The sequence below is a fragment of the Myodes glareolus genome, chromosome 25 (genome assembly GCF_982192425.1).
Source record: "Myodes glareolus chromosome 25, mMyoGla1.1, whole genome shotgun sequence".
Classification (NCBI taxonomy): Eukaryota; Metazoa; Chordata; class Mammalia; order Rodentia; family Cricetidae; genus Myodes; species Myodes glareolus.
In genome coordinates this window covers 22,540,730-22,552,924 of record NC_142050.1, presented here as the reverse complement: position 1 = coordinate 22,552,924, position 12,195 = coordinate 22,540,730, and the positions used below count along the sequence as shown (strand labels likewise).

Sequence of the window (12,195 nt, the reverse complement as noted above, 5' to 3'; positions counted from 1 at the left end):
TGGTTCTACCCTGGGTTTCTGGACTAGCCAGCCTCTTCTGTTCGTCATCCAGGCAGTGTAGGACTGGTGAGTCTGCCTCCAGGAGCGCAGGACTCAAAGGTTTATTATTGCAGTCATCAACTGGAATGCAATATTTGAAAGGTAATTCACTATTATCATTCCAGAAGTTGTGAGTGTTAACACTCTCTAAATATTCAGAAATCAGGTGGATGATTGATGAAATAAGTTATTCAGGGTTACAAATTAAGCTTGACAATCAGGAATGAGAAGAAAATTAGAGTACTTTATAAAAGTAAATTCTGAAAATACACTAAATTATATACAAAGGTAGAATTATCATTTTTAAAGTTGAGCTTTCTGCAAAATAGTTATAAACTTTTTCAACATGAAGTGCTTAAAAGCCATAGTTCTACAAATGAACAGACTAGCACACTTGAGGCATTCCATCTTAAACAGCAGTTTTCATCTTAATATTTTCTTGATCGTTTTTAAACAATGACAGACTGCTAAGAAGACATTGCTTTATAGTAATTTTATTTTATTCAGTCTTCATTCTCTTTAAATCAAATCTAATCTCCAAATGAAACAGCCTTGCTTGCAATTAGTCTTTGGTAGAAACATAGAGGCTTTTTCTGAAAGTCAAAAATAGAATCTTGATTATTAAAATAGAATTACTTTTGCAAAATAGAATCCCATTTCACATTTTCAAATTCCTGAAGACTGTTTTTCTTTTAAAGAAAAAATATGACAAATGTTGTGGGTAGAGAGAATTAAGGAGCACCAACTAGCATCTTCCCCAGGAAAGCAAGATTATCTTCTAGCAGATGGTGCAGTACATGCGTGAGTACTGTCAGAAGGAGAATGCCTTTGCCAGGTAGAAGGCAGGGTGCTAGGTCGGGCTCTACGGTAGCTTTTATACAAACGTTGTCACCTGTGCACACATTAACGTTTTCTACAGATTCTATACCAGATCTCTGCATACATTTCTTGTTGGTAAAACAGTTGCATTGAAAATGTTCAGAAAAATACTTCAGGTCTTCAACTCTGGGTCTGCCATCGATTTTATACTTTCCATTTTCCATTAATATAATATTAAAGTGTCTTGCGTCCAAGTGAAGATAATCATCAGAACTTTCATTTTTCTTTGAGCACACGCCTTTTCCCTGACACAGTGTTTGGCTGCACATTTTGGCAGCTAGAGTGACGTTGATTATGTACGGGTTCAGGGTTGTCTTCATGTAATGATAAAGGATCGGGCAACCTGGCTGTAAAAATAATAAGGCAGTCAGCATAACAAGGCACAAGTTCCTTTGTGAACAGATAGACTCTAGTAAGTAACTCTTAAGGAAGAAAGAGGCATCCAATTGAACAAGCAGTAGGAAATACTCTTTTTCACTTTAACAAGCAAGGTTATTCTAACTAGTTTTGTCATCTGTAGGTTTATCAGGTCACTGAAGAATTGTTTAGTTGAGGCTTAACTTATCTTAGCCTTCATTTTCATTAATGAAGATAACTAATTGTCTTCATTAATTCATGAATTAATCAAGAGAATGGAATGTTATAGCTGTTAGACAATGGGCTTTAAGGCTAACTTGCCTGATAGGACTACCACCTTCATTAATAACCATATCTGTCAACCTAAGATATCTCCAGCTTTATAAATCTTAGTTTACTATGTGGGTCACATCACGAAAATTAGTTATCTTGGTTATGCTTCTGCTTCATTACTTCTAAATTAGGAATGATTTTTTTGATCCTTGCCTCATAGGCTTATTGTAAAGAAAAATGATAAGTTCTATATGGGACCTACCATTTTTTCAATTAATGCTCAAAACAATCACAAAAAAGTAACAAGAATTCCATTTGTCAGATAAGTTTAAACATCATTAAATATGGTTCCAAAACTGATGGCTCAAATGATACTTATTCAACCGTATATAATGACAGTCCTTAGACAAACTGTAGACTAGAGTAATCCATCTTAACAGTACTAAAATGAAAACAGTGTTCTAAAACTTCGACAGTGGCCTTTAAAACACATTGAAGGCAGTCCTGGTCTCTCATGATTAACAGTTCTACCGAATGGCCTGTCTGTGGAAGAACATTGGCAAAAATGGCAGGGAATCTGGGCAGCTCTGACTTGAATTTACCCTTGGTATTTTCCTTGTGTTGAAAATTCTTCATTGTTGAGTCAGCCTGGCAAAAATATCTGCTCTATAGTCCCTAGAGGCTGTGACTGTATGAGTTTACAATAAAGAGATGGTAGATGTGATTGGAAAATGTTGGCTTACAAAGGAAGATTACTTGAATTGTCTAAGAGGGTTCCATATAATGAAACAAGATCATGTAAGTATATCAACCTTTCCAACCTTGTTTATAGATAACATGAGACTTTGAGACAGAAGTATAAAAACATGTATCTTTGCAGAAGAGTATGGTGACACACCCCAAAAGAATCCAAAGGATCAGGAGTTCAAGGTTATATTCAGTTACATAGCAAATGAGTGGTCAACCAGCATATAATACATGGAACTCTGAAAACATACAAGCAAGTAATATAATATGGACTGAATAGGTTATATTTAGAAGAAGATATGTACATACACATAAGTATATAATAACTAACAGAAAGAGGTCATTAATCTGAAGAAGAGTAAGGAGGTATATTTTGGAGGATTTGGAGGGAGGACAGGGTATTATATGAGTATAATTTAAATAAATAAATAAAAATAGAACAAATCACTACTACTAACTCTAGAACAGAAGAAAAGATATAGGACCTTTAAAAGTACAAAACTTCTAGAAGATAGAAATGATCCTCAATCAATGAGACAGATGAAAACAAAAATGGGGTAGGCAAAAATTAAGACTAGAGATATAAGGATAATTTGGTAAATATTTATTTGCTTATTAGGAAAGGATTTAAACGGGCACTCTAAGAGATGCTGTATAATTACACATACAGTTGCCAACTTCATATTTTCAATCAATAAAACTAAATGCAGATTTGGGAACTGAGCACAAAATCATATAGCATGAGCATGTGAAGTGTTCCGTCCATGCAGATATAACAGATAATACACAACCTGAGGCGTTCAGGTGCACATGAAGTGAAATGGCTGACATATTCTGAGCCTTTATTTATCTTATTGTGTCTTCCTATCCTTTAATTTTAATAATGACTGTGATTTACAACTGGCTCACAAATTTCCTGAATATTAAAGAATCAAGCTTTATAATGTAGGACTGGTAGAGCTGGCTTCTCCACACCACCAGGTAGATAAGGTGGAATGATAGGAAATGGCTTCCTTGACACTTTTTTATGGGAAAAAAAAAAGGAGGGAAATGACTTCGTTTGTAAAATGCTTTCTGTGTAAATCTAATTATCTGAATTTCATCTTTAAATCTACTTCAAAAAGTCAGACACAGTGTTATTTGTGTTTAGGCCTCTCGCTGGTGGGGTAGAAACAAGAGAATCCTCAAGGTTTGCTGGCCAGACAGTCTAGCTAAACTGCTGAATTCCAGGCTCTGTAACTCTCTCGCTCTAAAGATAAAGAAGGTAGAGAACTATTAAGGAAGATGAGATCCTGCCTCTGTATACACACACACACACACACACACACACACACACACACACATCACTATACTTGCATTTACCATTTTCTCAGTGAACCTGAGGAACTAGAACAAAAGATCCATAACAACCCTGATCACAATTGACCCAAAATAAAAGAGGGGTGATGATAGCAGGCAAATGCTCATGAGTCGGGGGAAGAAGCAGAAATATATAGGAAAAGTCTGTAGGGGACAACGCCAAGACAGTACGTAAAACGTGATGCTGAAACCTATCCCCGCGTGAATTACACTGCAGATCTTTGGGAGGAATGGTAAAGTAATGGACTGCTAAGGTTAAAGTGACATTAAAAACAGATGTGACAGCTACAAAGTGCCCCCCATCCTACTCATTGTTGATGCCTGATTGATTCCTCCTTTGACCAAGGGTGAAGTTCCCAATTCTTTTATTTTTTTTAAGGAGTTAGTATACATAAATCACACATGGACCCATCACTGAATTAATATCCTTGAAAAGGGTATTTATAATTCTGAAAGAACAACAGCAAGAATTTGGAATATAACCTTGGAAGATTTTAATTTTAAGGTAATTTTCTGAGACTCAAGGATTTTACCAAGAGACATACACCCATTCCTAACCTGCATTTTCTGTTAGTTACTTTCTATTGGTCAAACTAGAAATAATAAAGTCACACAAAATAGACAGGGAGGGTCAAAGGACCTTGAAATACATCTGTTTTAAATGAAGCATTTTGCTATTCTGTTTAAATGCTAATATTCACGGCATATGCAGCTATATGTTAACAATGTTTATATTCATACACACACACACACAACTCTTTTATTCAGTAGTATTGTGGAAATAGGAACAAATACTTGATATGGTGAAATAAATAAATCATAGAGACCTGTTGTCTGATACTATCATATCAGAAAACTGAAACGATAGTCCTAGTTCTGCTTACAAGCCACAGAGCCAGAGAAATTGAGTTAATTCACTGAATATCTAATTCCTCACTGGAAGAGAGGTACGACATTTTCTACTTCATAATGAAATATGCAACACAATTTGATGCAGCAAATACTAGCATTTACTACTTGCCCAGCACAGTACTAATTTCCGAAACACCAAGTCTTCAAAAACATTAAGGATAGAATTATTTTCTATTTCGTACCAATTCAACTTACCGCACGTTGTGATAAAGTCATGTCATCCCAAATTATAATCCCAGCAGGACCCAAAGCAACAATTTCACCGATTGTATTCACAAGGTCTGCCTGACAAAGTGATACAAAAAGTTAGCAGGGAGGGACAAATGGAAGCGTACACCGGGCAACATCAACAAACTAAGCATGCTGACGAAACGATAACAATTTATTTCAACACTCTTTAAATCATGCATTATGACACTGTTTTACTATTTTTTTTTAAAAAAAAAAGGCTATTGCTGTAATTACTTCTGCTGGAAGTATCCATAAAATAAAAACAAAACAGTTTAAAAATTGTCTATATTTTATGATTCGTCATGGTTGCTAGCAGGTCGGATGACTACAATAAGCAGTAAAATTGTAGTAATTTATCTCTTTGGGGGAATATAGACCTAGCCCTGTGTCTGTTCTTAAGTGATATATAAAGCTGAATTACATGCCCTTTAAAAATAACATTGCTTTCCAGTGAAAACTATTTGGGAACAGTAGGTCAAAGATGTTGTGCACCATTTATTTACCTCACGAAGGAACTCGGAAATCTTATCAGTAAAAACAAGACGTATGTAGACAAAAATCGGGACAGGATTTCTTGCATTCCGAGCTTTGGACACTCTGATAGATTCCAGTACTCGGTAACGGGCATAAAGTGCAGCTTTTCGATTAGACTTCAAGTCTCTCTTCAAATAGACAGACGGGTAAAGGCCAGTGTTAGAATACCAGATAATGGCAAGCCTATCATTTCTTTGCTCTTCCTCGGGAGGGCACTTCCCATCATATTTTGGGTCTTGAAATTCATTGTTATAGCAATCAGGAAGTGAATAAAAACCCCATAAGTGTTTTGGTCGCAGTGCTAACGCTACTTTTAAAGACGATTCAAGGAACTTCTTTCCTGCATCTTCAAATTCATCTTTGGCTTGCCTGGTGGCATCTTCGAGACTAATTCCTGCATTCTTTGACTGGACCAAGGCAATCGACTTATTCCTGTAGATATCCTTGGCATTCGTGTTTCTCTCCCAGATGGGATTCCATTCTTCCCAGTCAATGACAGCTAAGCCAAATTGGTCTGTTGGAATGTAACGCGTGAGGTCCTTAGTGAGTTGGCTCATATGAGCATGCAAATTCACTAATTGAGGTATTCCTCCATGACGTTCTGCTTGCTTTGTATCTATGTGAGGATAGAAGCCAAGGGTATCAGCATAAAATCGTGTAACCTGCTGCCCTGTGGCAGTTTTCCGGGGACTTCCAATTAAAGGGAAGAGGCTCAGATCTATTGAGTGATTAAATTCTCCAATACAGTCTTCAGTTGGGACGTTCCACACCCAGATTAAAGTCTCATTTTCAATAAGTGGCCCTCTCCTATAATCCACACTCAAGGAACATGGAATCAAAAGGAAGATTATTAACGCTGCCTGGAACATTTCCCGAGACTCAGCAAAGCACCCATAAAAGAGGTATTTAAATTGTAATCCTCTCATTGTAGAGAGTAATTACTATGTAGACACTTATTTCTTCTTACACACTTAGGTCTGTCCAGTATTTGATGTAAAAAGTGAGAAATGTAATAAAATGAGGTCACCCTGAGGGATGACACCCCAAGTATGATGACTGCTTTATGTTGAAAATTATTCTTCTTGTATCAAACTTCAGAAATATTCTGCAAATAATCCATAACTGAAAAAAAAAGACAAATATGAAATTCACTGTAGTCATAATAAGAGTTTTACCAAGTACAATTTTATGGACAGAATTTAAATCAATATATGGAAGACTTTATTTAAAGTATTTAAATCACTAAGATTTTTCTATCTTAAGTTTGATAACAAATTCTGCAAGAGTCAGCACTTAGTTACTCTTCAAAAATCATTCCTAGTCCAAAAAAGAATTGAACGTAACTATTTCTTCTTACGTCATTTCCAGATATGTAAGATACTATATCTATGAATACTTTAGAAAAATACCAGTTGGATGTATATAAATTTCTACGTATTGATTTGAAAAACCACTCTGTCATGATCTTCCAAATTTTGAAAACACATGCCACAGAAATTGAAATTTTTTTTCATTTGTGTGTGTGTGTGTGTGTGTGTGTGTGTGTGTGTGTGTGTGTGTGTAAATATAAATGAACCTAGGACATTGCACATGCTACGCAAGCACTGAAATGTGTTATATCACCAGTAATTTGTTTGTTTGATTGCTTGTTGACTTATTTATTGGGTCATACTATCCTTAAGTTTCCTTGGATACTTGGATACCGAAACTCATGATCCTCCTGCCTCAGGCTCCCAAATACCCGGGATTATTTGTGTACAACCATCCCTGCCTGCAACTTGGTCTTTCCTCCCACTTTATATGTGTTGTTCCTGTAGAGGACAGTATGAAAGAAAAGAAAAATCATTTTTCCACAGGTAATAATTAGATCTCCTTAGTACATTACTGAATCAAAAGTTACAGTGATGGCCTCTCACTACTAAAATTAAAACATTACTAAATATTGATAGCCTATAGTCTTATTAATAAAATTGAGATGGGAATTCTGATCTTTAAATATTGTTTCAGCAGCAAGACTATGTTGTCATTCTAATTAATGACAAACTGAACTGTAACAGCAGTGAAATGGTCTGAAGTATGAACCAGAGTTTTAAAATGAAGAAACCTTTGGATTAATTAAATATTCCTTAATCTTGACAACAAGATATTTCTCAATTGCTGTTGTTTTATCTTTAACAAACAACATTTGTCATTGAAAGACAATAGGACATGAAGTGACTTCTTCGGTAGGCGTATTCAATCAGTCTCTGAACCTGAGAACACTTCTGGATGTATCTAATTAGAAAGCCATTAAGAGTGCAGCTTAAATATTATGAAGGCACAATGAAGACTAATTAGATACGCGATGGTCAGTCCTACATCTTGCACTCTTTTCTAATTTTGAAGTCATAACTATCAGTTATCTACCTGCCACAAATTCAGTTTCAGAACTTTAATGGACATAGAGCTGTAATGGGCATATGTAAAGAAACAATAATACCTGAAGTCGATGGAATAGAATCTGGAGAGACTATACTAGAATGCGGTAGAAATGGAAGTGTCATAATGACAAGGAAAATAATAAGAGTGTAGTTACATGGACACTCATTCTGTTATTTTGTGTTAGAAAAATAAAAACAAAATCTGTTACTGTCTGCTCTCACACCACATCCAGCGCAGAAGATTACAGTAACCTTAAGAAGTGTGGAGATGTCTCTTTATCTGCAAACAATGAATTCTACAAAAGATACCAACTGGGTATCCTCAGATCCAGACTAACTCTGACCCCCTCTCTATAGAGATACAGCCCATGAGCTGACAGCTCAGGACAGCATTCCTCTTCCCCACATCAGGAGATCGTCTCAAAGTACAGGTGATTTTGACCAACTAGCTAGTTTCCCACAACCCTTTGCTTGAATTTCATTAATTTCCTTGAGCATAGGACTCTAGGAAACAGGTTTACCGAATTGTCACAATAGATGTTGCAAAGGACAAGCGTGGAGGGATATATGGGGTCAAATGTGAGAAGCAGGACAAAGCTGCACGCCTTCCCCAGGTGAAACTCCATCCAAGAAACTTCCCATGGTCTGTGATCTAAGAGCTCCCAAATTCTGTGCTTGCTACTCTTTAGAGTGACTTATTGTGAAGGAGTGATGGAAGCACAGATAACTATATAAGATCAGATTAGACAAGAGAGGAAAGAGCTAATGACCATAAACTGGTGTCAAGGCCTGTAATTCCCCTTGCTCTGTGGAACCACTATCATCATACTTGGTAAGGAGCAGTTCCTTTGGGAAAAGGAATCTTAGGTTTCTCTATAAAAGAAGGCTATTCAGAGAGTATATGACATTCAAAAGAGAAATCCAAAAAAGTCGTTTCTATGACCTGGATGGAGGAAGGAAAATTCTTCTACTAGAGGGAGAAAAGGTGAACCAGAAACTAAGCATGGAAATTGCAACTTATGTACAACAATAGCATAGTTATTGATTTGTTTATATACCGAGTACAGTGATATAAACCACCTTGGTAGACATACATCAAATTGTATAAGCTAGTTTGATACGCAAAATTTTTGGAACCTGAAACCTTTGGATTTCAGGCCTTTAAAAAGCCATTCTTGGGCTAGAGAGATGGCTCAGAGGTTAAGAGCACTGGCTGTTCTTCTAGAGGTCCTGAGTTCAATCCCAGCAATTGATGGAGTCTCACTACCATCTATAATGAGAACTGGTGCACTCCTCTGGCATGCATGCATACATGGAAGCAGAACACTGTATACATAATAAATAAATAAATCTTTTTTTAAAAAAAAAAGACCACTCTCTAATTAATTGTTCACAGGCAAATAATTTATTGTCTCCAACTTAATCTCAACAACCAGAAAATAATTCTTATCTGTCTGAGTACTCCTTAACTAATGTCTGTAATGTCCGTATTGCACTAAGCAACTAGATTTTCTAGATAGAATCAACAGGCATACAGTTTGACTTTGTCTTCAAGTCAGCTAGATGTATAACTTTGCCTCATTTTAGAAAATTTCCCCTTACATCCTTAACTACAAAATATGGATTTAAAAGAACTATGTTCATAGGTCTCTTATGATGTTCTAATAATGTATGTAAAGCTCTTGGGATAATGACTGTGAAAAAATTCATAATACACCACCCTAAAACACAGTGATATGGCATTTTAAGCTAATGAGAATTAATCAAATATATAAGAAAGGAGGGCTTTCTGATCCACCCCTGAGCAAAATATCCCTTGTATTGAAGGTATCCTTTTGTATTCTAAGAATACATCTCCGAATTGGACACTGGGTGACTGTCAAAATGACTCAAGGCTGACAAACTTACTGCATATCCCATTTTGTCATCTGGTTTCTACAGATGTCTCCCACTTATGTCCCCACATATTACTTCCTCTAGAAGTTTTCACTGGTCTGGCATAATCTATAAAATTATTTATTTCCTTAAAAGCCTACTAGAATGCTAGTTGTAGATATTTCTTTAGCGTAATACTCTGAATCATTTTGTCAAACTTCTATCTGCAAAAAATTATTTACATTATGATTCATAACAGTAACAAACTTACAATAATGTAATAGCAATGAAAACAATTTTATGGTTAGGGGTCACCACAGCATGGGAAACTCTATTAAAGGGTCACAGCAGGAGGAAGGTTGAAAACTACTGCTGAAAGGTCTGGGGCTGTTTGAAAGAAAATGATCCTTAAAGGGAGTGGCACCATTAGGAGGTATGACCTTCTTGGAGTAAGTGTGTCATTTTGGGGGTGGACTGTGGGGTCTATTTTCTCAAGTTTCCCTCACTGTGTTAGAAGGTTGACTTCCTGTTGCCTCTAAGTCAAGATGTAGAAATCTCAGCTCCAGCACCACATCTGCCTGCATGCTGTCACCCTCCCTGTCCTGATGATAATGGGCCGAACCTCTGAAACTGTAAGCCATCACCTCAATTAAATGTTTTCTTCATAAGAGATGGTGTGGTCATGGTATCTTTTCACAGCAATAGAAAACCCTAACTAATACAGGTTTTATTGTTTTTCCTATGATGTTTGCTATGTATGTGAAAAAATACTGAATAATATTTTTGGTTTGCTTCTATTTATCTGCCAGTTCAAATCATAATCCCCAATTACAGAACTACAGGGACAAAATAAGGTTTGTTTTTGTTGTAGTTTAGTTTGGGTCCTTGCAGAATGGGTTACCATTGCTTAAGAAGAGGAAACTGCCCCCCTTGCTCATCTCTGCTTCTAGAGTCTGTATGCTGATAACAGTATCTGAAAACCTATGGATGTTCCACCTCTTCTGAGAGTCCGATCATAAATGGACATATAATTGCTATAGTGTTGCTAATCATATCGGGCTAACATGTAGAGGTAATCGATTCTGACCTAACATTCACATTCTGACCAAATTCTTTCAACATTCACTAACTGTCACGTAACTATGCTTCTGGAGGTCACCACCGACCTAAGGGAATACCCCAAGTCTCACATTGCCCTGAAGACACTCCACTCTATTTTATAAACTTACCTTCTGCCCTTGGCAATTCCCACCCTTTGTTCACTGTCTGCATGTTTGGTGGACAGACTAAATACATATTCACATAACCATGCTGACGCTACGACAGTGAAAAAGTTTTAGTAACTGTGATCATTCTTCACTTTCATATCTTTATGGAGTGATTTTTATCTTAAGGACTCATTTTCAACACAGGTAAACTACTTGTTCCAAAAGCACTGTGGCACTCATATGGGTTTTCTGTTCTATAACAATATCAATATTTGAAACGAGAAGAACATCGCATCTAAATACAAAAGTTTAAATTAAAAACTCAATCAACAAGTTGGACTCAAATGTCCAAAAATACTACATGGTTAATTATAAAGCCATACTTCAATTCTGAGATATAAATAAAAACTTCTGGGTTAGTTTCAGGAAACCTGATAAATAGGAGTGATTCTAAACCTTGAGTCCCGAAGTTAAATGAACTTTAAGGATGATTGAAAGGAAAATTTGATGGTACCACTTGCAACTTAGAGTAACTAAGTAATATACTAGTGGAATATCATGGGGACAAGCAGTTCCCCCTTCCCCGAGTGACAATACTCTTCATCACTTCAACCAAAAACAATCAGGTACTGTTACCTTGCTGCAAAGACCCTTAGAGGCACCTGTCTGCCAGCTATTTCTCCGTCGTCATTCTAATAACTCTTAAACCATGGCCGTCCTAAACTCCACCAGAACTCCTAAGTCAGAGCAATGGAAATGCTGTCCCTATAAGTGACATCATAGTCGGACCTTCACAGCTCATTCCAAAGTCCTAGAAGCAGATGACATCACAAAGTAGGCAGATTCTCCCAAGATCACAGACCAAGAGACTTATTTCTGTCTCTTTTCTCCTACTTCCAATTCCTCCATTCTTTAGAAGACTAAAGTATTTTTAAACAAAAGTTTCTGATTTTTCCCCTTTCCTTGGAAGCCTGACCTATAACTATTTTTTCCTCGATCTATTCATCTTTCAGACATGTGCACAAAATCACACAACACAAACATGTATTAAGAAACCATTTTGATAGTGAGTTCAGCATGAAGGTAGTACGAACAATTATATAATCAGCTTGTATCCCTGCCAATGTAAATATCTAGCAGAACTACTATCGAGAAGGTTTACTGAAACTAGGTACCATTTGTGCCCACAGAGTAACTTCTCCCTACCCTTCCTCTTGGGGAAATCTTCATGCCTAGGAATATCTCCAGTAGAGCTCATCTGTTCCTTGATCAGAAGATGACACGGAAGGTCATTTTCTCTTTTATTGAATATAAATATAAAGTAGGGGACAATTTTGCAATTAAAACCCTGTGGTTGGTTT

The 12,195-nt window shown here is 36.5% G+C and overlaps 1 protein-coding gene across 1 annotated transcript; it reads right to left on the bottom strand.

The window, feature by feature from the left end:
- Positions 1-517: 517 nt before the first annotated feature.
- Positions 518-11,624, bottom strand: LOC148117849 (hyaluronidase PH-20-like). Its single transcript, XM_087901650.1, has 4 exons — positions 11,471-11,624; positions 5,301-6,453; positions 4,762-4,851; positions 518-1,265 (listed from the first exon to the last, which is right to left on the bottom strand). The coding sequence occupies exons 2-4, from the start codon at positions 6,255-6,257 to the stop codon at positions 771-773; spliced, it is 1,542 nt and encodes a 513-aa protein (XP_087757776.1). The 5' UTR covers positions 6,258-6,453; positions 11,471-11,624; the 3' UTR covers positions 518-770.
- Positions 11,625-12,195: the final 571 nt, after the last annotated feature.

Coding starts and splice junctions, on each gene's coding strand:
- LOC148117849 (XM_087901650.1), bottom strand. CDS start 6,257: ATGAGAGGATTACAATTTAAATACCTCTTTTATGGGTGCTTTGCTGAG. Junction 4,852..5,300: donor TTTCCGAGTTCCTTCGTGAG/GTAAATAAATGG, acceptor TCACTTTGTCAG/GCAGACCTTGTGAATACAAT. Junction 1,266..4,761: donor TGACTTTATCACAACGTGCG/GTAAGTTGAATT, acceptor TTATTTTTACAG/CCAGGTTGCCCGATCCTTTA.